At 47.1% G+C, this 21,734-nt stretch overlaps 16 protein-coding genes across 16 annotated transcripts; 6 read left to right on the top strand and 10 right to left on the bottom strand.

The window, feature by feature from the left end:
• Positions 1 to 15: 15 nt before the first annotated feature.
• Positions 16 to 1,416, bottom strand: HPODL_01188 (putative vacuolar membrane protein; the record flags this gene model as incomplete). The annotated part of the gene is made up of 1 exon (XM_014077688.1): positions 16 to 1,416. One exon carries the CDS (start codon positions 1,414 to 1,416, stop codon positions 16 to 18), a length of 1,401 nt encoding a protein of 466 aa, XP_013933163.1.
• Positions 1,417 to 1,615: 199 nt separating this feature from the next.
• HPODL_01187 (uncharacterized protein) lies at positions 1,616 to 2,278 on the bottom strand (the record flags this gene model as incomplete). The annotated part of the gene is made up of 1 exon (XM_014077687.1): positions 1,616 to 2,278. The coding sequence occupies one exon, from the start codon at positions 2,276 to 2,278 to the stop codon at positions 1,616 to 1,618; it is 663 nt and encodes a 220-aa protein (XP_013933162.1).
• A 1,097-nt stretch (positions 2,279 to 3,375) lies between these two features.
• On the bottom strand, positions 3,376 to 4,467 carry HPODL_01186 (uncharacterized protein; the record flags this gene model as incomplete). The annotated part of the gene is made up of 1 exon (XM_014077686.1): positions 3,376 to 4,467. The coding sequence occupies one exon, from the start codon at positions 4,465 to 4,467 to the stop codon at positions 3,376 to 3,378; it is 1,092 nt and encodes a 363-aa protein (XP_013933161.1).
• Positions 4,468 to 4,673: 206 nt separating this feature from the next.
• Positions 4,674 to 5,477, bottom strand: HPODL_01185 (putative nicotinamide N-methyltransferase; the record flags this gene model as incomplete). The annotated part of the gene is made up of 1 exon (XM_014077685.1): positions 4,674 to 5,477. The coding sequence occupies one exon, from the start codon at positions 5,475 to 5,477 to the stop codon at positions 4,674 to 4,676; it is 804 nt and encodes a 267-aa protein (XP_013933160.1).
• A 56-nt stretch (positions 5,478 to 5,533) lies between these two features.
• HPODL_01184 (putative oxidoreductase) lies at positions 5,534 to 6,376 on the bottom strand (the record flags this gene model as incomplete). Its single annotated transcript, XM_014077684.1, has 1 exon — positions 5,534 to 6,376. One exon carries the CDS (start codon positions 6,374 to 6,376, stop codon positions 5,534 to 5,536), a length of 843 nt encoding a protein of 280 aa, XP_013933159.1.
• Positions 6,377 to 6,505: 129 nt separating this feature from the next.
• On the bottom strand, positions 6,506 to 7,697 carry HPODL_05282 (Diphosphomevalonate decarboxylase; the record flags this gene model as incomplete). The annotated part of the gene is made up of 2 exons (XM_014077683.1): positions 6,506 to 7,615; positions 7,650 to 7,697. 2 exons carry the CDS (start codon positions 7,695 to 7,697, stop codon positions 6,506 to 6,508), a joined length of 1,158 nt encoding a protein of 385 aa, XP_013933158.1.
• A 176-nt stretch (positions 7,698 to 7,873) lies between these two features.
• Positions 7,874 to 9,682, bottom strand: HPODL_01183 (Transcriptional repressor TUP1; the record flags this gene model as incomplete). Its single annotated transcript, XM_014077682.1, has 1 exon — positions 7,874 to 9,682. One exon carries the CDS (start codon positions 9,680 to 9,682, stop codon positions 7,874 to 7,876), a length of 1,809 nt encoding a protein of 602 aa, XP_013933157.1.
• A 765-nt stretch (positions 9,683 to 10,447) lies between these two features.
• Positions 10,448 to 11,767, top strand: HPODL_01182 (Vacuolar protein sorting-associated protein 4; the record flags this gene model as incomplete). Its single annotated transcript, XM_014077681.1, has 1 exon — positions 10,448 to 11,767. One exon carries the CDS (start codon positions 10,448 to 10,450, stop codon positions 11,765 to 11,767), a length of 1,320 nt encoding a protein of 439 aa, XP_013933156.1.
• A 14-nt stretch (positions 11,768 to 11,781) lies between these two features.
• On the bottom strand, positions 11,782 to 12,318 carry HPODL_01181 (pyridoxamine 5 -phosphate oxidase; the record flags this gene model as incomplete). The annotated part of the gene is made up of 1 exon (XM_014077680.1): positions 11,782 to 12,318. One exon carries the CDS (start codon positions 12,316 to 12,318, stop codon positions 11,782 to 11,784), a length of 537 nt encoding a protein of 178 aa, XP_013933155.1.
• Positions 12,319 to 12,418: 100 nt separating this feature from the next.
• Positions 12,419 to 13,228, top strand: HPODL_01180 (uncharacterized protein; the record flags this gene model as incomplete). The annotated part of the gene is made up of 1 exon (XM_014077679.1): positions 12,419 to 13,228. The coding sequence occupies one exon, from the start codon at positions 12,419 to 12,421 to the stop codon at positions 13,226 to 13,228; it is 810 nt and encodes a 269-aa protein (XP_013933154.1).
• Positions 13,229 to 13,366: 138 nt separating this feature from the next.
• On the top strand, positions 13,367 to 14,752 carry HPODL_01179 (Origin recognition complex subunit 4; the record flags this gene model as incomplete). The annotated part of the gene is made up of 1 exon (XM_014077678.1): positions 13,367 to 14,752. The coding sequence occupies one exon, from the start codon at positions 13,367 to 13,369 to the stop codon at positions 14,750 to 14,752; it is 1,386 nt and encodes a 461-aa protein (XP_013933153.1).
• A 357-nt stretch (positions 14,753 to 15,109) lies between these two features.
• HPODL_01178 (Nicotinamide-nucleotide adenylyltransferase 1) lies at positions 15,110 to 16,360 on the top strand (the record flags this gene model as incomplete). Its single annotated transcript, XM_014077677.1, has 1 exon — positions 15,110 to 16,360. One exon carries the CDS (start codon positions 15,110 to 15,112, stop codon positions 16,358 to 16,360), a length of 1,251 nt encoding a protein of 416 aa, XP_013933152.1.
• Positions 16,361 to 16,404: 44 nt separating this feature from the next.
• Positions 16,405 to 17,796, bottom strand: HPODL_01177 (Glutathione reductase; the record flags this gene model as incomplete). Its single annotated transcript, XM_014077676.1, has 1 exon — positions 16,405 to 17,796. One exon carries the CDS (start codon positions 17,794 to 17,796, stop codon positions 16,405 to 16,407), a length of 1,392 nt encoding a protein of 463 aa, XP_013933151.1.
• Positions 17,797 to 17,901: 105 nt separating this feature from the next.
• Positions 17,902 to 18,582, top strand: HPODL_01176 (Transcription initiation factor TFIID subunit 10; the record flags this gene model as incomplete). The annotated part of the gene is made up of 1 exon (XM_014077675.1): positions 17,902 to 18,582. The coding sequence occupies one exon, from the start codon at positions 17,902 to 17,904 to the stop codon at positions 18,580 to 18,582; it is 681 nt and encodes a 226-aa protein (XP_013933150.1).
• A 50-nt stretch (positions 18,583 to 18,632) lies between these two features.
• HPODL_01175 (uncharacterized protein) lies at positions 18,633 to 20,067 on the bottom strand (the record flags this gene model as incomplete). The annotated part of the gene is made up of 2 exons (XM_014077674.1): positions 18,633 to 19,998; positions 20,036 to 20,067. The coding sequence occupies 2 exons, from the start codon at positions 20,065 to 20,067 to the stop codon at positions 18,633 to 18,635; spliced, it is 1,398 nt and encodes a 465-aa protein (XP_013933149.1).
• Positions 20,068 to 20,294: 227 nt separating this feature from the next.
• HPODL_01174 (AP-1 complex subunit mu) lies at positions 20,295 to 21,671 on the top strand (the record flags this gene model as incomplete). Its single annotated transcript, XM_014077673.1, has 1 exon — positions 20,295 to 21,671. One exon carries the CDS (start codon positions 20,295 to 20,297, stop codon positions 21,669 to 21,671), a length of 1,377 nt encoding a protein of 458 aa, XP_013933148.1.
• Between the last annotated feature and the right edge of the window lie 63 nt (positions 21,672 to 21,734).

Here is a 21,734-nt window from a genome sequence, read left to right as displayed (position 1 = left end):
AATGAATGATAGAATTTAACTTGGTAGAATTTCTCTGATGAAGTACCTATGGTTGTGTCCTCCAGCAACCACCACCTGTGTGGGCGGACCTGTTCTTTGCGAAGTGTTGATGTTCATTTTTGGGACATCGTCCATACGACCTTGCTGCTGCAGATAAGGCGACAAGAACGGAGAAAGCATTTCGTCGTTTTGAATTGCCTCTTCGATGGCCTCCTCGATAGCCTCCTGCACCATTTCGTCCTCGTTGGACAAATTAGCAAAGACAAACGAGGAGAAAATAAGGATAATACCAAGATAATATCTAGCTGATGTGCTTTTCACTTTGTAGAATACAGAGTCGCAAATCATGTTGACGGGAATCGCGGTGGAGAGTGACAATGCGGTTATCAGCGGAGAGGTCAACAAGGTTGCCAAGATCGAAAAATAGTCTGAGAGGCAGTTAAATAGCCCTCCAATGAAGACAATCCAGAAAATCGTAGAGCTATCTGGAAGAGAGAGTTTTTCGAATCCAAGGAAGTTTGCGATCAGAAGTAGCGGACAGGCCAATATGAGAATGCTGAGTCCCAAAAGACCAAATATGAGCTTTTCGTTGTCAGGGCCTGTCTCTTTGCCTATCTTGACCCTCAAAAGGACTAGGTAGCAAGAATAGAGAAACGTCCCACAAAGGGCAATGCAATTCCCCAGCATTGGATTGGAGGATGTGGATTCGGAAGACGGCGAGCTGTTGAGCGTTATCAAACATATTCCTGCGATGCTGACCAGGACAGAAACTATCTTGCCTAGGGACAATGTGTCGACACCACATATATAACTGAGCAGAAGCGTAAAAACGGAGCTTGTGGTTGTGAGAATCGTTTGGTTGGATGCACTGGTATACTGTAAAGCAATTGCGCCCAAGGCAGCATTTGCATAATAGATAAGACCAGCCTGGACCGCAACAATTATCAATTCTTTGAGTGAAAGGTGCGTGGAAGGAGCGAGGAGAATTATGCTTGAAGAGTCGCAAGAATCGTAGGAATTGAAGGCAGAATCGTCGAGCTTAGGCTCTGAGGCTCTGAAAGCCTTGATCAGACTTTTGAGCGTGGGCTTGATCCCGAAAATGACAAAAAGACCTCCATTTATATAGGCCACAAATAAGGGATGCTGATAAGAGTCTCCCTTCAAAACATTGTTTGTCAGCTGTAGTCCAAACACCCAGGCCGCCACCGTCAGGAACAGATAGAGGAGCCCTCTAAGCCAGTTTTTGCGCTCCTCGGTTTTGATGATATCCACGACATCCTCAACAACCTGCTCGCTGGGCAGATCGACATGAGAGTCCTTGGGTCTTGGGGACCGGATCACTCCTCCTGGGAGCACTGGAGACTTTAAAAGGATTACTGGTGATCGTAAATGCGTGTGTTTCGGCGGAGAATTCATGTCATCAGTAAAACTATAAGATAGAGATAGTAACAAAATTCACACAAGATTTCTCTTGCCTAAAACGGCTGCTGATAAGTTTATTCAGACGCGGAAATTTACTGCGATTCAAGTTGCAAAAAAGAAATTAAGACGAAAGCAAATCATTAACCCTAAAATGCGTAGCAAACCTTGCGAAAAAGAGAGAGTGTCCGAATGTCTATTTTCTCCAACTATTAGAGCTCGGGTCACAGTATTTCCACAAAATGTCCGGTGGCTTGTAGAATGGATTGGTTGGGGAGCCCGATGTAGAAGATGTTCCAATCAAAGATTTGGAACGGTACCTGAAACTCTTCACAGGAGATAGTGAAGGTCTTCTCGTGTGTAAAGGACTTTTGGTCTCAGAGCCATTACTTCCTGGCTTTCTGCTATCAAGACTAAGCCTTTTCCTCTTCTCAATGATTTTTTCCTTGATGACAGCCGGATTTGAGGCGGGTCCAAAATCGACCTTTTGAATTTCGACATCCTCGTCCGGTGGAAGGTTGAGGTAATTGTGCTCAATGTCGGCGGAGGACAAAGAAACAGTCCTATCGATTTCCCAGTTCTGACTGAGCTGTTCAAAACCTTCCAGAGGCTTGAACGCCCATTGCTTATCGAACGAATAGGACGATATCTGCGTGGATTCTGCACTCCCAATGGTGAGAGCAGGAGAATCGAAGGGATCTGGCTGGTGCTGGTCAGTTGGCTCCGCGTCCTGCGCTGGCAGCTCGAAACCGTTCTTGTCTGAATACGAGACAAAGTCAAAACCGTAATCAATGTCCCCTAATGGGAACTCAGACTCCGGCTCATCTGAAAAGATTCTGTACTGGTCAAAGAGGTCCATCTATGAGGTCTGCTCAAATAGAGGAAGCTTTGAATTATCGACAGTTGGTTTGAAGTGGAATCGGGCAATCTAATATATGGAGCTTAACAATAACAGCATTCAATTAATGCCATAGTGCAGATCTTGCAAGTGGACAATTAAATAGTGGTGCTTTCTCCAAGTCCTTTATACGTTTTTATTGTAGGGGACAAAAGCTAATTAACAATGCATAGATTATGTAATATGAATCGATTCTTGTGGGAGACAATTGTCACGGCATGTAAGTGCATATGCGGAATAACCGTCACAGGTGGAAAACCACATTCATCACACGACACGCACCACTTCCTTGACACCTCAGGACAGCAATCTGTCAAGAGCCTAAGGTAGCGTTCACATATTTAGAAGCAAGCATCATAAGACGACTTGGAGCCAGTAGACGACAACGCAAAACCTTTAAATTACAAGTGATTCTCACACGACAGCTAAATGTAACTTCAAATAGAAAATAGGGCGGGCGCGGCTCACCGCCTTGCGGCGATCGGAACACAGCTAATCAGCCTGCCCATGTACTTTGCCGTCCACCACGTCCAACATGAAACAATCCACATGGAACACCAGGGTGAAAATTAGCGAGTGCCCCTTTGACACACACACATTACGTCTAGCGCCAAGCGGTAACCGCATTTTGTGGGTGAGAGCAAAAAATATGTTGGTGCGCTCCTCGATCGCCATTGCAGGCAGAGCCTCCTAAAAATAAAGCCGCACCGCCAGACTTCCTGCTTAGGACACAAACTTTATGGACCCCGCTGTGATCGGCGAAAACAGCCGCGGAAATCACTCTTGCTGGTGCTGGACGAGTTATATTGGCAACAGTATGACCACATAAATTTGACATTTCTCACGTTATCCGGGCACCTACAACAGTTTTTCACCCCCAAACCCGCGCATAATTTTCTCTTGTTGCTAAAGGTTTCAAAGCCTCAAAACGTGGACTCAAGGCTTGCAGTGTGAAACCGTGATCTCATACGGCCCACGAGGTTCTCTTAAAATGTAATTAATATATTCTTGTGGTTCTCATACCCTCTATTGTACATAATATACATCCTGCGACCTTCCTAATCAGTGTCAAATCGTAATTTGCGCGGTCTGATTGGGGACTCTTCGTCCACAAGCTCCCGCACCGCCTTACCAGTCTTGTCCACATATCTCAGGTGACCCTGGCCTGTTTTGCGTGTTGATTGTGATCTTGCAGATGAAATGGACGGCCCGCGAAAGGGATTTTTTATCTTCTCCTTTCGAATTGTTTCGCCATCTTCGTTCTCATCTTCCCACGCTTGTTGCTTGAATGGTTCCGGTGTCACCTTATTGCGCGGTGTTTGGGGAGCCTCGTCTTCAAGAAGAGCGCCGTTAAAGTCCAGGCGGCGTGCTTTGATAGACTTTTCATAATCGGTCATTTTGCGAACTATCTTCTCCCCTGTTTTGTTGTTGACTAGTTCGATTTCCTCCTCGAAACGAGAATTATGAGCCGTTTCTCTTGGGGCCCTTGGCTCTCCGCTCTCCAGGAACGGGTTATTCATTGTGACTCGCGAGACAAATCGCTCGTCGTCGTCGCCAGAGTCGGACCGCTGCGGTGCAATGTGCATTTTGTAGGCTTGTTCCTCTGTCATGACCTGTTTTGCGGGAGTTGACGGCACAGCAAATTCATTGGTGTTGAAGTCAAGCTTCTTGGTGACTTTGTTCAGTCTCTGAGGTAGATTTTCCCCCTCTTCCTCGGACGAAAATTGTAGCTCCTCCTCCAGATCGATCTTGTAAGATTTGCTGAGATCAAGGCCGGCATTCTCTAGTCTGGGCCCGCCAATATGCGATTTGCGCCCAGAACCAACTGTTGAGGGCGCCAGCGGGAAAAGAACGCTAGACTCGCCGATTTTTGAGGCTATTGCATCTGTCAGCTCTTTACGTCGGCCGATCCTGGGCGTCTGGTCTGGTGTTTGCAGTTGCTGCTGTCCGCGTGTGTGGTGAGCAACGGGGGACACTGCTACGGCCTGCTTTCTGGTACTATGATGGGGAGTATATGGTGTATGCGGATGATGCTTGGTTTGGTGTGTGCTAACGGGCGTCTTGAGGTATCTGTTGCTGCCTGCTGTTCGCGTCCCACTTGGCGGTGTTGATGGTTGTAGAGGCTCATTCTGGTGTTCTGGAGACCTCATGTTTTTGCGCTAGATCAGATTTCAAAGATTGCTTATTTTGGTAGAGATCAATCAAAAGTTCAATAAATCCACAACCACTTATCCTTGTATCGTAGATGGCTGGTTTATTTTTCGTGAGGTTTCAATTACTTTTCCGTTTTGGGAACCACCGCCTAAATCAACAGGAGAGAAAATTTATTTTGGAAACTTACATAAGCTATGGAAGTTTACCATGTTGGATGCAATATGTAGCAGTACACTCGCTTACGGATCTCCTCTGTCTCGGGAGGATCCTCAGGAAACATAGGGTGGTCCCAGTGTACCATCTCCACGAACTCGACATCGAAGTCAAACAGCTCCTTGGCGTCAGTGAAAAACTGGAAGTCATTTTCCACCATCTGCGGCTTGGGTCTGTGTGGAGACCAAACAACAAGACACTTCCCGCCACTTCTGGGCTGAGAGGTATCTCGTAGTGGTGTGATTAGCTCTTTTGCGGATTTGAGCAGCTTGTGATGTTCTGAATGGTTGAAAACTAGATCGCTCATAATGATTAAGTCAGCTGTGCTCTCAAGTGTAGCTTTGATTTCTTCCGTATCGTTCCCCCAAATAAATCCTTGAACGATAATTCTACTGGTTAGCTCCTTGTGTACGAGACTCTCCACATTGATTTGTATATTCTCTAGCAGATCAGGATCTGGATAGTCGGTAGCTACCACTTTTCTAGCACCGTTGATAGAACACAACAAAGAAGGAAGAGCAGCTGCCGATCCAAACTCCACAACAGTTTTACCCGTGACAAGCTCCTGTGCATGCTTCTCAAGATAATTTGCCGTGTATATACCTGCATTCCACAACAAATGACCCCAAAGCGGTGATTTTCCAACGAGTCGGAGGTTGATCTCGTCTATTTCGGCAAGCGCCTGTTTATGCACCCTAGTGTATTTCTGATAGTGTGCCTCGGGCTTTGGGGGCCTGAAGGTCTCAGGCTCCTCAAATAACCCTCCATCCAGGCCCAGCTCGTTGTCCGACATTGAATGCAATTTTAGTCAAATTTTTTTTATCATAGCTTACGTAAGATGCACATATATCATGGACATGTGGTCACCTCCCAGTCGGAAGGATCGTGAACGTCTGGATGATCGAGTGTTTTCATCTCCTCATCCGACAGTTCAAAAGAAAGGACGTCGAAGTTGGTGGCCAATCTGTCTAAATTCTTCGTCTTAGGGATAGGAACGTAGCCCTTTTGAACCGACCATCTAACGAGAACCTGAGCCGGTGTGACGCCTTTCTTCTTGGCAATTGCAACCGCATCAGGATCGTTAATGCGATTAGCATGAGAAAATGGAGCAAATGCGATAACAGCAATGTCATTTTCGCTGCAAAAGTTGCAGAGCTCTTGTCTCATGCACCATGGCGACACCTCGATCTCGTTAGCCACAGGCTTGTACTTGAGACCTGGCCAGGATAGCAGTTCCTTTAAATGGTCAATTCCGTAGTTGGACACGCCAATTGACTTCACAACGCCTTCGTCAACTGCCTCTTGCATGGCCTGATATGTTTCAAGTCTCATTTTCTTGCCCTGTGTTGGAGCATGAATTAGGAGCAAGTCAATATATTTCAGGCCATCGATCTGCTCCAAACACCCCTTAATTGCCTTTTTGGCATTTTCGTAACCATGCTGATTGGTCCACAGCTTGGTGATGTAACAAACATGCTCTCTTCTATTGTGCTCCGGATCCTCCTTCATCCATTCCAGCACGCCCTGAGCACACTCCTTCTCATTACCGTACAAAACTGCGGTATCGATAAGGCGGTACCCAATGTTCAAGGCTTCTTTGACCACTTCGGTGGCGTTCCTGAGTTCCCAGGTGCCCAATCCCATGTATGGGAGATATGAACCGTTGTTGAGCTTCACTAGCTTGGACAACATGATGGCAATTGGATAAGAAAATTAATCTCGAGATTTTTAATTGCGATATGTAGTGCAATTTATAGTGGAAAAAGAGCAAATCTAATCTATGCTAAAATATTGCTAGCAAAAGTAAGAAACAATTACGCCTTATTTCGGTAACCCTGTTTCCACATTGATCAGCACCTCATCTGAATCCTGTGGGCCTGCACCAACTTCGGTCAAAATAACTCTGGAAACGCCCGACCCCCATGTGGGATCCAGCTCAATGGATGGAGGAGTCAGGGATTTGACGTCAATTTTTTGCCATCCATCAACAGACTTGAACACAGCATGGAGTAGCCCAAGAACTCTCGACTCGTTTTTTTGCTCATAATAGATGACGGCATTAGGGCCGGCGTCGTACGTGTAAGCTGCGATTATTTCTCCGACTGAGTCATTCAGCAAATTGATGAGCTTGATGATTCTTTTGGACGTATCGTTCAAGTAGAAGATTGGAGGGTACGAGTCCAGACATGTCGCATGGAACGAATTGGAGTCTTTCATGGTCAGCTCCGCAAACAATGGGAAGTTCTTCTCCACGATGGATTTTTTCATTTCTTCAAATCTCTGCGGAACAACCTTTTCAATGCGGTGTTGGAACAATGGTGAGGTCTTGACGGTCAGTTGCATACCGCTTGTACTTGGAACGTCCTTCTTATCGTCTGATACAACCAGAATACACGCCTTCATATCTGGCCAATGGCTCAGCGGAGCAACCTCCACAGCCTTGGAGTCCTCACCGTTCTCCAACTCCCCCATTTCCCAGGCTACATAGCCCCCAAACAGCGATCTGCACGCCGAGCCAGAGCCTTTTCTGGCAATCTTACTGAGGTCAGAGGCTGTCTGAGGGAGCTCGTAGAGTTTTGCAATAGCGGAGATCAGTGCTGCAAATCCAGCTGCAGAGGATGCTAGACCTGCGGCAGTCGGAAAGTTGTTCTCGCTAACAATGTGCAGGTGCATTTTGCTAAGTTTGGGAAGAGATTCGTCCCGAGCCTCGAGTTCTTCTCTGTATTTCCTGAGATCCGATAGACACTGCTGGGTTCTAGGGGTGTCCAGAGAGTGTGATTGGCCATTTAGCCATAATTCGTCTTTTTCGAAAACTTCAGAACACGAGGCAGTGGTGAGCGTTCTCAGATCTTTTTGCGACAAGGTAACACTGATAGACGAATTTGTTGGGAGGTTCAGGTCCTTGTCTCTTTTCCCCCAGTATTTAAGGGTCTGAGGTTAGCGTCGAGACTGAAGCCATACTTACAGCAATGTTCACAGGCGCTGTCCTCGAGGCGTAGTAGATCTTAGCCATTATTAATGATTAATCGATGGGTATACCAAATTATATTCCCTTTTTTTTTCTTCGCGCACCTCGTTCGTATAAATCCTCGAATTTTCATATTTGTCAATACAAAACATATAGAGGCTGAATAGTACAAATGTTAAACAGTGGTGGAAAACGTAGTCGAGCTGAAAGCAATTTTTGGATCAAGAAGAAACCTTCTCCCATCTCCAGATTCTGGCTTTGCAATCTCCAGAACCTGTAGCAAAGTAGCCCCCATTGACTCCTCTCTTCTGGGTCATAACAGGCGACACATTCACGCTGATAACAGAGTTTCTGTGTCCTTGTAACATGATGTATGGCTCACCGGTGGCCTTCTCCCACATTATCACACCTCTATCTTTCGAACCCGACAGGATGAACTCGTCGTCCGGGGTACAGCAAACAGAAAGAACGAAGTCCTTATGTCCGACATAGGTGACTTCGCAGTTGGATTTGGACGATCCCTGCTGTTTCTGAAGGTCTTTCAAAGACCACAGCTTGACAGTTCTATCCAAAGAACCGGAAGCAATATCTTTTCCGTCATGTGTGAATGCAACCGAGTAGACTGAGTCCATGTGGCCGTTTCCACTTTCATTGGCCGAGTCGAGTCTCTCCACCAAAAATCCTTGGTTGGCATCCCATACCCTCACAGTTCTATCCAACGAACCTGCTGCGATCAATTTTCCGTCCGGCGAAGCAGCAACCGTGGTGACACCATCCTCAATACTCAGAGTGAGCGAGCACTGGCCAGTGAACACGTCCCAAATTCTCACTGTTCTGTCTCCTGAACCGGAAACCAGCTTGGAGCCATCAGGGAAGAAGTCCAGCGAATATATGTCCTGTTCGTGTCCCTTCAAGTACTTCACAATCGTTCTGGTAGCAAGGTCCCAAATTCTGATGATCTTGTCTTCGGCACCAGTAGCGAGGAACTTTCCATCTGGCGAGAAGCAAACAGATCTAATATACAAATCTCCTGTGTCTGTGTCATACGACCCGTTGGAGCTGGCAGACGACTCGTCACTCAATCTGGCAACCAGATCGCCCGTTTCAACGCTGAAAACCTGCGTGAGTTTGTTGCAACCAGTAGCCAAAAACTTGCCGTCTTTGGAGAACCGGACACAGCAAACCACAGAGGTGTGATCAAATGAGTGCACCAGTGACGTGTCAACCTTCTTTGGAACCTTGGGGTTGTACACTATGTAGTATTCACTGTGCTGTTTCTTGTAAGGCAGGGTGCTGTACGAGTCGAAGTCTTTCAAGAATGCTGGAATGGGCTTGTTGTGCTGGGACCTCATCACGTATCCAGCGTCAGCCTCACTCTTCACGACAGAAGTCTGAACAGCGGTAGGAGGCTGCTCTGGTGAAGGCTGGGTCTGAGAAGCTGCTTGCTGCTCTTGGGTGGAAACTGGAGGCGGCGGAGGTAATTGGGAGCTCTGGGAAATTTCAGGCTTCGCGCCCGAGGCTTGAGCGTTGATCTGGGGAAGAGCACCATTGAAACCTGCGCCGCGGTAATCGGACGGCGAGCCACTGAGATTTGGCGGCGGCAGCTGCTGAGGAGTTTGAGGAAAAGCTCCTTGTGGCCTGTCAAGAAGCGGATGCTGCTGAGACTGGACCTGAGCCTTAACCTGGGCTTGCGCTTGGGCCTGAGCCTGGGCCTGCTGCAGAGATTGTTGTTGGAACAGCCTGTCTCTGTTTTCGAGGTCCTGCTTCAGTCTCAGTATTTCCTTCTCGTAAGCTTCCTTCATGGTCCTGTGGGCTTGTTCCAGCTCGTACACGGTATTTCTGATATTGGTTAGCTCCTGGTGTTGCTGGTTAATTTTCAACTCATAGTCGTGATGGTGGTCTTTGTAGATTGTTGTTTCTCTGGTGAGATTGTCGAACTCTTTCTTGACAGCATCCAAAAGCTCATCCAGACGGTCACGTTCCGGCATTGTATGGTTGCTGCTGCTTGGGACGGCTCTCTGGTACGACATGTCGCTAAATTGTCCAGCTTGTCAATTCTCCAGTTAGCGAGTCAAAGTACTCAACAAATTGAAAACTGAGTAGCGTAAACTAACGGATCTCGGTTTTAAATCACAGAAGACTACTGTAGATTCAAACGTGCGTTTTTTTTAGCTCCACAACAACAATTTGCAACTAGTAAACTAACGGCAAGAGGAAGAGCAGGTGATCAAAATAAACGGAAGAAAGCAAGAAAAAAAAACGGAACGAAAATGTGCATGGGGACGAAAAAGACGAAAGTCGAAAAAACGATTAGATGACATGAAACTTATCGTCAGTGGCAGATGCGTCTGGTTTAGGGTAATTTACGTCCCGGAACGAAAATCCTTATAATCATTCGCTATTCTGTATACGTGTTCTGATTGGCCCGTTCGGTTATTTCGCCCAATTTTGTCCGTTGGCTAGTCTGGCGGGATGTTGTTCTTTACGCACTATTTGCGCTTTGGAAATTTCTTGGCAGTACGTCCTTATTGTCTGTCTCTATAAACATCCTTATTGTGCTTTTTTATTGTTCCCAGCATTATTCACCGACTTGCTTTGTGGCGTAATAGCACCCGTGCACCACAGAGTAAAACAATATACACGCACACGGGGCTCTTGCACGACTTGCCAGCCATCAACAAAATTTCGATTTTTCCCGGCTTCGTGTTCTGTACGGCAGCTATCGCAATCATCCGGTGCAGAGATGTATCATGAGAGATTACCGAAACCGAAATATTTCGCTTTAATAGGCAAACATGTCGAGTGCCAGCGAGTTTTTGGACAAGGGCGTGGACCTTGTGAAGAAAGCCATTGAGGCAGATAGTGCCAGCAAATATGATGAGGCGTACAGACTGTACTACAACGGCCTGGACTACTTGATGCTAGCCCTCAAGTACGAAAAAAATCCCAAGTCTAAGGAGACCATCAGGTCCAAATTCACCGAGTACTTATCGCGCGCAGAACAATTAAAGGAGTATCTTGATAAGAAACAACAGCAGGATCAGACTGGTGAGGCAAGCGCGACGTCTGGATCTGTGAAAGCGAAGAAGACTAGCGGAGGAGAAGATGACGACAATGACAGCGATACAAAAAAACTGAGAGGAGCCCTTGCTAGTTCGATTCTAAGCGAACGGCCCAACGTGCAATGGAGCGATATTGCAGGGTTGGAACTTGCAAAAGAGGCTTTAAAGGAGGCTGTCATATTGCCGGTCAAGTTTCCTCATCTATTCAGAGGCAAAAGAAAACCAGTTTCTGGAATTCTCTTATACGGACCTCCAGGTACCGGTAAGTCTTATTTGGCGAAAGCAGTTGCCACAGAGGCTAATTCAACATTCTTTTCCGTCTCTTCGTCCGATCTGGTGAGTAAATGGATGGGTGAGTCTGAAAGATTGGTGAAACAGTTGTTTACGATGGCCAGGGAGCAGAAGCCGGCAATCATTTTCATCGACGAAGTCGACGCGCTATGTGGTCCAAGGGGAGAAGGTGAGTCCGAGGCTTCGCGGAGGATCAAAACAGAACTTTTGGTTCAGATGAACGGTGTTGGTAATGACTCTGACGGTGTTTTAGTGCTTGGAGCGACGAACATTCCATGGCAGTTGGATGCAGCTATCAGAAGACGGTTTGAGCGTAGGATATATATTCCTTTACCCGACCAGGAAGCCAGAGTTGAAATGTTCAAGCTGAATATCGGAGATACTCCGTGCTCCCTTACAACGCAGGATTACCATACACTTGCGCAAATGACGGATGGTTATTCGGGACACGACGTCAGTGTTGTTGTGAAAGACGCGCTTATGCAACCGATTCGTAAGATTCAGATGGCTACGCATTTCAAAAAGGTGGTGTCCACGGACGAGGAAGGACAGGAGCTGGTGCAATACACACCATGCTCTCCGGGGGACAGTGAGGCAATTGAAATGAGCTGGTTAGATCTCGACGGCGAGCAACTGAAAGAACCGGAGCTAGGTATCAAAGATTTCATCAAAGCGATTAAAACCAACAAGCCTACGGTGAACCAGAAAGACCTGGACAAATTCATCGAGTTTACGAACGATTTCGGCTCAGAGGGAAACTAGATGATAGAGCTCTATTAATATTTGGATATGTTGAAGTTAGAGTCCACCACCTTAGACAATTCGATTTTGATTAGCAGCAGAGCTGCGCCTTTGTTTTCCAAAAACGGCTTGGCATCTGGGTTGTTCTTGATGTGTAGATCTCTGTAATACTTAGTTTCTTCCGAGTCCTCATCCTCGTCAAAAACTTGTTCGACATATCCAGTCAAATTGCAACTCAGCTCGCATAATTCCGACTGATTAAGGTCCTCGAGCAATCTGAGCAATTGCCCGTGTCGCGAAACTCCGCTTGCCTTGGTCGAAGTGGTCCAATCATGGACCAAAATGGAGCATTGTGGGTTTTGGGATAAATTATGGTACTTCTGGGTATCCTTGGGCGTGGATATGAGCAAATAGTGGTTTTTGCCTGTCTTGTCGTGATACTTCTGTTCGGGGCTGATAAGCGTGTAATTCATCAAACTCACGTGAGGCACGTTATTGAGACAGGTTCCCAAGTGGATGAAGTTGGCATTTTGTAACAGATGCAACACAGAGCTAGGAATTTCGGTGGTCATCTAAAAGTGGTCAAATGTTAAAATGTCAAAGATAGGGGAGACAAGAAAAAAATAGTGCGAGCAGCATTAATTAAAATATATTTGGGTAAACAAAACTTTCATGGCTTCCGGCCCTTATCTCTGGGAGCGGCTGCCAAAGCCGGATATGGCCAACACAACCTTCTATCTTCTCCTAGATGGTCCTGAAGACGTTTTTGGACTACAGGCCGATTGTCCTGAGACGCCTGTTACCCCACAAGATCCAGAGGTCAGCGAGGAACAACAAAGAATACAGAAGATCAAAGAGGCCATTCAGCATTCCCACGACTCGCCGGTACTGAAGGCCAAGATGGCGGCCTCACGAATACACTCCAAACATTTGGCCGAGTTTGACGAGGATTCCAGTTTGGACGACGTCGCTTTGCAGAGAATCACCCAGCTAGTAAATATGGACGACGACAGCGACTCAGACAGGTTGGAGTTGAACAAACTGTTTCCCAACGCAGTGCGCACGATCAAGCTTGTGGAGGGTGATCAGGACAACATTGATCGTATGTTGAGGCTTGAAAGCTCCAAACACGCAAAATTGACACAAAAGGTGCGCAAAAGAAGACAGCCCTCTGAAGAGTCAACCTCGCTTGCAAGCGAGGCGTCCAGCGATGTTATCCTGTCGAAACGAGGAAAACGGAAATTTGCAAGATACAGCTTCACGCAAACTGAGTCGGAACAGAAAGAGTCGGGGGACAGGAAAAATGGGCACGCAGATTACAAAGAACGGGAGAGCAAAGACGAAGATAAGGGCGAGGAAACCGATTTGGCTGAGGCAACTAATGACCTTATCGACATCGACGACGATGGAGCGTCCTCTGCATCCAGCTCTCAATACGAGCCTTTGTCTCAATCTTTGGAAAAAAAGTGCATTTCCATCTAACGAGACTGCCTACGCTAATTGCTTGTCGTCGTGCAGTGCATGGCGAATGACTCGGGGGTTACCAGGAGATTGTGTATTATAGGGGTATTTTAAAATGTAAAGTAAATACAGTAATTTTATTTTTCAGACGTATATTTCATGACAGTGAGCGAGCCTGAGCAGAATTTGGAGCTTCTGAGGCGGCGAGTGCTAGCGAATTTGTCCAACAGAACAAGCTCTGGGCTTGCCAAGGTTCGTCTCAACAACGTTGAAATGGAGCAGGTCCAGATATACAAGATGTTGGAGAACACCATCAAATTCAACGAGGGTAAGTCCTGTCTGGTGATAGGTCCTCGCGGGAGCGGGAAGACGACCATGGTGAACAATGCGCTACTGGATCTCCAGGAGAAGTTTCCGAACATGTTTTATGTGATTAGAATCAGTGGATTCTATCAAAGTGACGACAAGAGCGCGATTAAGGAGATTGCAAGGCAGCTTGATTGGCATTTGCTCAGGCATTCGGGCAACTGGAGCGTTTCGTTCGAACGGTTTTCTGCCAACGAAACCATGAACAGTGTGATGAGCGTTCTGGACGGCAGCCAGCTGATGGAGGGGAAAGATCAGAATGGAGACAACGACGAGATGCAGATGCCTATTATCTTTGTGATCGACGAGCTTGACAGGTACACAAATGATGCCAAACAGACACTATTGTACAATCTATTTGATGTGGCTCAGTCTTCGTCGAACTCTCACGCCGTGGCCGTCATTGGACTAACCACCGTCACCGGTGTCCGAGAGCAGTTGGAAAAAAGGGTAAAGAGTAGATTCAGTCAGAAGGTGATTCAGCTGACGAAGCCCAGGCAGCTGGCGGAGTTCTGTGACAGCGTCTACTGTATGATCTCTGTCGACCCTGACGACTTTGAACCGTTGATGTTCGATTTGGCGCAGAGATACAATGCACACATGAAAGTGCTACTTGGTGGGCCAAGCGAGCTCCGCAAGCTGGTTGTCCACAACTTCTACACAGTCAAAGATCTTAACATTCTCAAGAGCCAGCTAACGCCTTACATTGCGAAAATGGACATGACTACATTTTCCGGGGGGCCGATCCCTAATGTGAACACCAACAACCGCAGCTTTCAAATTTTGTCGAGCCTCAGTGAGCTGGAATTGAAGCTCGTCATCTGTGCCGGCCGTCAGCTGCTCAAGAACTCCATGGACCAGGTCAATTTCAACATTGCATACGAGGAGTTTGAGAAAATCTCGAGCTCCCAAACGAATACGCTAAATTCGCAGCTTCAAACAATGGGACGCGTGAAACTCGATTCGGCACACCATTCACGGGACCTGATGCTCGCGTGCTGGGAGCGTCTCATTCATTACGGACTTCTGGTGGAGCCGATCAGGCAGATCAATGGAATCAACTCGAGTTTCTACACCGGAGGAGAATCAAATAAAATGTTTCATCTGGACGTGACGGTAGAGGACGTCGCGCGGCTTTTCCGCCATACAGATTGGGTCACCAAGTGGTGCAGAATATAAACCCCGTTTTTTTAAACTCGTTTTCCCTATACGGCCGAATCAGTTTTCCATTCACCCCTAGGCTACCCCGCAGGAAAATGGTGGGTGCGCTGTATAAGCGCGAGTAGCCAGGAATATAGACTTAAACCAATCTACCGATTTCGCCGTGGTCAAAGCATCAAAGCCACAGTGGAATCCTATATAATAATCGACAGCATCCCTCTCGCACTCCGAGCTCTATCTTTTTTCCGCACAAGCCTCTCCGATAAAAACTTTTTCTTTCGTGGGTGAAGCTCGCTAGTCCGACAAAATAACCATCAATCTCACACAGCCTTTTTCTGTGCAAGAAAAGCGTCCAATCTTTTATTACTTTTCCAAATGGACCCAACACAGGACCCGAATTTCAGGCCTCCTTCCACGCATCCGCCCGTGGAACCCACGGTTTCGTCCACTCTCATTCCGAACAGACGGCCCATACAGCCATACGTCCTTGCCGACTACTTGGAACCAATCGACCAACCTATAGATCACACAAGTGTTTCCAGTGAACCACCGGTGTCAGTTAACAACAACCACTCAAACGCCAAGTTCTCAATTGAGACCGTTACTAGATCCAGCTCTCCGAGTTCCATCAAGCACAAAATCCCCAAGTCCAGAACCGAACTCCAGCCGTTCAGTTCCAGCGAAGAGGAAGAGGATTCCGCCACGCCGGACCAGAGCGCTTATCCGCCCCTGGAGGAGACTCGCACCGGCTCCTTCTCCAGCACCAATCTGCCCAGGGTGCACTCGTTCCAGATCGCGGATCTCGAGGAAGTTCCACATGGTATACAGCGACAGTCTAAGAGCCTTGAAGAGTACAAGTTCCCTACACATCGTCTGAGAACACGATTATCTGAGCCAAACAAGTATCCTTTGGTAATAGTGGCGTGTGGCTCATTTTCGCCGATCACGTACTTGCATCTGCGAATGTTCGAAATGGCCTTGGATGCCGTCAGAGAGTATACCAGGTTCGAGGTCATCGGAGGGTATTATTCTCCGGTTTCGGACAATTACAAGAAACCAGGCCTTGCGCCGTCCCATCATCGGGTGCGCATGTGCGAACTTGGCTGCGAGCGCACATCCTCGTGGCTGATGGTCGACGCCTGGGAGTCCCTGCAGCCCAAATACACGCGAACAGCCTTGGTGTTGGATCATTTCAACGAGGAAATCAACATTAAAAGGGGTGGAGTGTACAAATATAAGAGCAGCACAGAGAAAACAGGCGTCAAGATCATGCTGCTGGCTGGTGGCGACCTGATTGAGTCCATGGGCGAGCCAAATGTGTGGGCAGATCAGGATCTGCACCATATCCTCGGCAACTACGGATGTCTCATTGTTGAGCGCACCGGGTCGGATGTGAGGTCCTTCTTGCTCAGTCACGACATCATGTACGAACATCGCAAAAACATATTGGTGATCAAGCAACTGATCTACAACGATATCAGTTCTACCAAGGTGCGACTGTTTTTGAGGAGAAATATGAGCGTCCAGTACTTATTGCCCAACTCCGTTATCCGGTACATCCAGGAACACAAACTGTATGTGAACGACAGCGAGCCGGTGAAGCAGGTAATGGAGCCCAAAGACTGAGACCGAGAACTTAAATATTCCGAATAAATCTCTCTAGCATCTAATTAAACCATGGTGACAAGTTCCTCTGCGGACGTTGGGTGAATAGCCACGCAGTCGTCAAAGTTGGCCTTGGTTGCTCCCATCTTGATGGCCACCCCGAACCCTTGAAGAATCTCGGACGACGCGTCTCCAACAATGTGCAACCCAACAACCTTTTCGTTTTGGCTCTTGACACAGACAAGCTTGTACGCGGTTGGAGATTTGTGCTCAGACATGGCGTAGAACATCGATGTAAACTTGGACTGGTAGACTTTGATGTCGTCTTCTCCGTACTTCTCGATAGCATCCTTCTCGCTGAGACCAATCGAGCCAGCTTCAGGATGGGAGAAGATGACAGAAGGCACGTTGTCAAAGTCCTGTTTCTGAGTTCTGAACACCTCTGGTCCAAATAATCTGTTTGAGAGCTTGCGGCCAGTAGCGATGGCCACGGGAGTCAGCTCAACTTTGCCAACAACGTCTCCCAGTGAGTACACGTTCTTAACGTTAGTTTCCTGGTACTCGTTGACAATGACCTGGTCCTTGGAGTTGAGCTTGAGGCCAATCTTGTGCACATCCAAATCGATAAGCGACTTTCTACCAATGGTCCAGATCAGCTCGTCAACAACGATGCTTGACTCATCATTCAGGGTCACCTTCTTAGAACCGTCTTCGAGTCTTTCAATTTTGGTCACCTGCGACTGCTTGTGGACATTGATTTCCTCCTTGACGTAATGGTCAGTAATCGTATTCTGGATGATTGTGTCAAATTTGCGCAAAACAGTGTCACCTCTAATGATCAAGTGAGTTTCTGAGCCCAAACCATTGAAAACTCCGGCAAGCTCCACACCGATGTATCCGGCACCCACGACAGCGACTCTCTTTGGTTGTGTTTCCAGCTCGAAAAATCCATCCGAGGAAATGCCGAGTTCATAACCTGGGATTTTGCTTGGAAAGACAGGAGTCCCTCCGGTAGCAATCAGGATGTGATCGGCAGTGAATGTGGACACCTTTGACTTGTCTTCGTTGTGGACGACTTCGACCTTGCCATCATCGGTGAATCTCGCAAAACCAAACAAGTAGTCCACACCTTCCTTGGTCAAGTTGCGCTCGTAAATTCCATTGAGTCTCTTGATGTAGGCGTCTCTTTTGGCCTTGAAACTTGCCCAATTAAAGCTGTCCGCAAGCGAGGCATCAACGCTCTCAAAACCGTAGTCCTTGGCAAGTCTGATCTTCGCAGCCATGTCGGAGGCGTACCACATCACTTTCTTTGGAACACACCCAACGTTGACACAGGTACCTCCCATTTGCTTGGATTCAATGAGCAGGGTAGAGGCTCCATGTTTGGCAGCTCTTCTGGCCGAGGCAACACCTCCAGAACCTCCTCCAATGACCAAATATTGATAATGAGAACGCATTCTTTTTAGCATACTTTTTTTATGAGGTCGCAATTTCAAATAAAAAAATTGTTTTTCAACGACTATTGTGTTTTGTTCTTCATTGTTAATCCCCATTTATAAGCCATGAGTGACGAACATCCAGATCAACAGGGCAACCTGTTCAGTGCTCAAGACGTAGAGGAGCTCGGTGACGACGACCAATTGGATGAAGAAATGAATGAAGACATGGGAAACAATCCCCACGAAGAGCAACACAACCAGGAACAGGAAGAGGACCCAGCCTTGGCGAAAATGCCTCCCATTTTGCCCCAGTTCCCTGACCTCACCAGAAGTGACAAGACGCTGGAAGAGGTGCTGCAAATGATGGACGACGAGGAGTTCACACCGATCATCCCAGACAGTGTCACGGACTACTATCTGGCCAAAAATGGGTTTCAAACATCGAACGTGAAGATCAAAAGGCTTCTGGCGCTGGCGACACAGAAGTTTGTGAGTGACATTGCTACCGACGCATACGAGTATTCCCGAATCAGATCGAACACAGCGGTGTATAACTCGTCCAATCCACACGTCAGGGCCCGTGCCCTGATGATGGCGACATCAAACATGGCAAATGCACCGGATGAATCGGTGGAAAACGGTGTTCAGGGGGCTTCTGGGTCTGCAGGCGAAGGCCAGTCAAGTACGGCATTAAGTGGAGGTAACCAACAGCACAACCAGAAAGTTACCTTGACGATCGACGATCTCAGCAGCGCTCTAGATGAGTACGGCCTCAATATCAACAGACCACAGTTCTACAGGTGATTGCGCGAGCGAAAGCGAGTTATGAATATAAAAAAAAAACACTATCCTCATCAAAACATTTCAAATGAAGGGAAGCATCTCCGTTTCCAAGAATCGATGCCCCAGTGAATAAGCCCTTCTTCACTGCCAATGACCAGTGAGCTACTGTCGTGGACCCGCGAGACGTCTAGCCCGCAGATCTCGACACTGCTATCGAGATATTGCACGGTGTCCTCGTCTAACGTGACTTCTCCAATGAAATGTTGAGGACTCTCGAAATGACGCGGTGTGGGCTCGTCGGTCGTGTCGTACTGGAACCGGCGGGGCTGGTTTGCCCTGTCGTTAAGAATTGAACGCATTGGGGGACGCTGGCCCAAGCGGAGTCCAGAACTCTGCGAGTTGGCCTGGTCAAGATGTGCTGCGTCGAGGGCGAGCACCTCCTCTACGGACTTGACGATCGGCTGATTGTATGTGGATGCTTCGGAATCATGCAAAACCCTTGGAAGCAGAATCACCTGGTGTTTCGAATAATCTCTAGTATCCACGACATGCACACGTCCCTGATGTTCGGAAATAAATAATAAATCTTCGGTACCACCACTGAATTTACAGACTCTGAAGTCGCCACTTGCGTCAAGTCTTGTAGAGTGAATTTCGTGAAGGGCGTGGTCTTGGCGTCTGATATCGTACACTAGGTTTGCCCCATCCTGGAAGCACACACTGAATTGCATTCCAGAGGAGCTCCAGTCGGTAGATATCCCGCACAGATAGTTTGTTGATATGCTCTGCTGTCCCTTGATGTCTGCCATATTTTCGTCAGAATGCAACACAAACACTTTTGACGAGTCCCCAACCGCTATCATGCTTTTGGAGTCTGGCGAGATGCTTGAGTGGTTTAGCGGAACACCAACATTGATATTCATTTGCGACTGGGCTAGACCGTAATTAGTCACGTCTAGTAAATACATGTTATGATCATTGTTGCAAAGAATTGTCTTGTATGCGGAATTGGATACTTTGTACAGGGAAACGCAGTTATTGATCAGAGTCCCCACATTCTTGTTGATAACACTGTCGTTAATCTTGGTGTAAAGACCGAAAAGGCCACGACAGCTTCCAAGAGTTACTCCTTGAGGTGTTGCACTGACAACTCCTCCGACAGCAATCAGGTCGTCTTTTTCCTTCAGACATCGTGGAGAAGTCTCAAACTTGGTGACAGACTTAAGGCACTTGGAACCCCTATTGCCCTTGCGAGACAAGTCAAGAGACATAAGGTTGTTTCCAGAAGGAAAATATACAGAGTTTGTATTCGACGCTGAACACACAAGGTCCTTGAGTTGCCAGTGGCTCATGGTGATATTAATGTTGTAGTAACTGGAACTAGGAACAAGGAAACTCGGGGTTGTTCCCTGAGATACGTATTTTTTCGTTTCCCGACTGATTGTTAGCCAATTAAGAGCAGACTTGGACTTACCTTTCGGGTGTGGTGAGAGTATCAATAGTCATGATTTTAGGAAATCAGGGGCTCCAGATATTTTATGAGTTTAATAATTGCTTATCACCCACACTATTACATCACACGCCAGCACGGTGACCCAATATATTACGTAATTGACAGTGAAATTGTAATGGTGCTATTATTTCCTGCCACACGCGAAGTGCCTCCTTGTACACCTCTGCACCGCAAAAACATATCTTTTGTTTGTAGGCCAGCAATATATATTCCAACGGCGATGGCATCTGTGGTTTATTTTCTCGACAGCAAGGGCCGTCCGTTGTTGTCCAGGGATTACAAAGGGGACATTCCGGTATCTGCAGTTGAGCGCTTTCCGTACCTGCTGATCAATAATTCCACCAACAGCGAGAGCTTTGACGAGGGCTCGGCACGGCCTGTGTTATACGACAATGGCATCAACTACATATATTTGATGCATAAGAATCTATTCGTACTGGCCATGACTCGCCATGACACCAACGTCTTCAACATCATGTCATATTTGCACAATCTCGTCAAGGTTTTGGAGAGCTATGTCAAATCATTGGAGGAAGAGTCGATCAGGGACAACTTCTCTATAATATACGAGTTGTTGGATGAAATGATGGACTTTGGAGTCCCACAGATCACCGATACCAAGATACTCAAAGAATACATTACGCAAGAGTCATTCACGCTCGAGAATGTTATTGCCACGGCCACCGGGTCTAAGAGCGGCTCGTTAATTCATCAGCAGCCAAAACAGCCTCCTGCCACGCTTACAAACTCCGTCAACTGGCGTTCTCCGGGCATCTTTTACAAAAAGAACGAGGCGTACTTGGATGTTATCGAGTCCATTGACATGCTCATCAATGCAAAGGGACAAATGCTGAGCTCCGAGATCCATGGAGCCATCAAACTCAAATCTTATCTTTCTGGAATGCCCGAGCTCGTTCTGGGCCTGAACGACCGTTTCCTAAATAGCGGTCTGAGCTCGATCAGGGGTGAAACTAGAGATTCCAACAGCACCAAGGGTATAGAGGTGGAGGACGTTAAGTTCCATCAATGTGTGAGGCTGTCGAAGTTTGAGACTGACAGGATGGTCTCTTTCATTCCACCTGACGGTGAGTTTGAGCTGATGAACTACCGTGTCCATTCGCATACCTTGAAGCCATTATTCATGATTGACTACAAAATGAAAAACCATTCCAACACTAGAATAGAGATTATGATAAAGGTGAGGGCAAATTACAAAAGCAAGATCAGTGCCAACAGACTAGAAATCCGCATTCCAGTCCCCGAGGACGTTGACTCGCCCAAATTCCATTATAACAAGGGCTCCATCAAATACATACCTAGCGAGTCTGTCGTCTTGTGGAAATTCAAGAGGATTGACGGCGGCAAAGAGTATGTGATGATTGCAGAGCTCTTGCTTCCGTCCGTCCACGATGCCACTAGCTTGGAGAACTTCAAAAAGAGACCAGTCAACCTCAGGTTCGAGATGCAAGGGTTTGTGACCAGCGGGCTCCAAATACGGTACCTGAAGATCAACGAGCCTAAAATGCACTACCAGAGTTACCCATACGTGCGGTATATTACACGAAGCGGAGATAATTATAGTGTTCGTGTTAAATAGCCCCAGGAAAATAAATAATTTATCTGAGGAATAATTTTGCAAGATTTTGCAACTTTTGTAGTG

The sequence above is a fragment of the Ogataea parapolymorpha genome, chromosome VI, assembly GCF_000187245.1.
Source record: "Ogataea parapolymorpha DL-1 chromosome VI, whole genome shotgun sequence".
NCBI classification, from domain to species: Eukaryota; Fungi; Ascomycota; class Pichiomycetes; order Pichiales; family Pichiaceae; genus Ogataea; species Ogataea parapolymorpha.
Note: the sequence above shows the minus strand (reverse complement) of the source record. Positions and strands in the feature narration are given on the sequence as shown.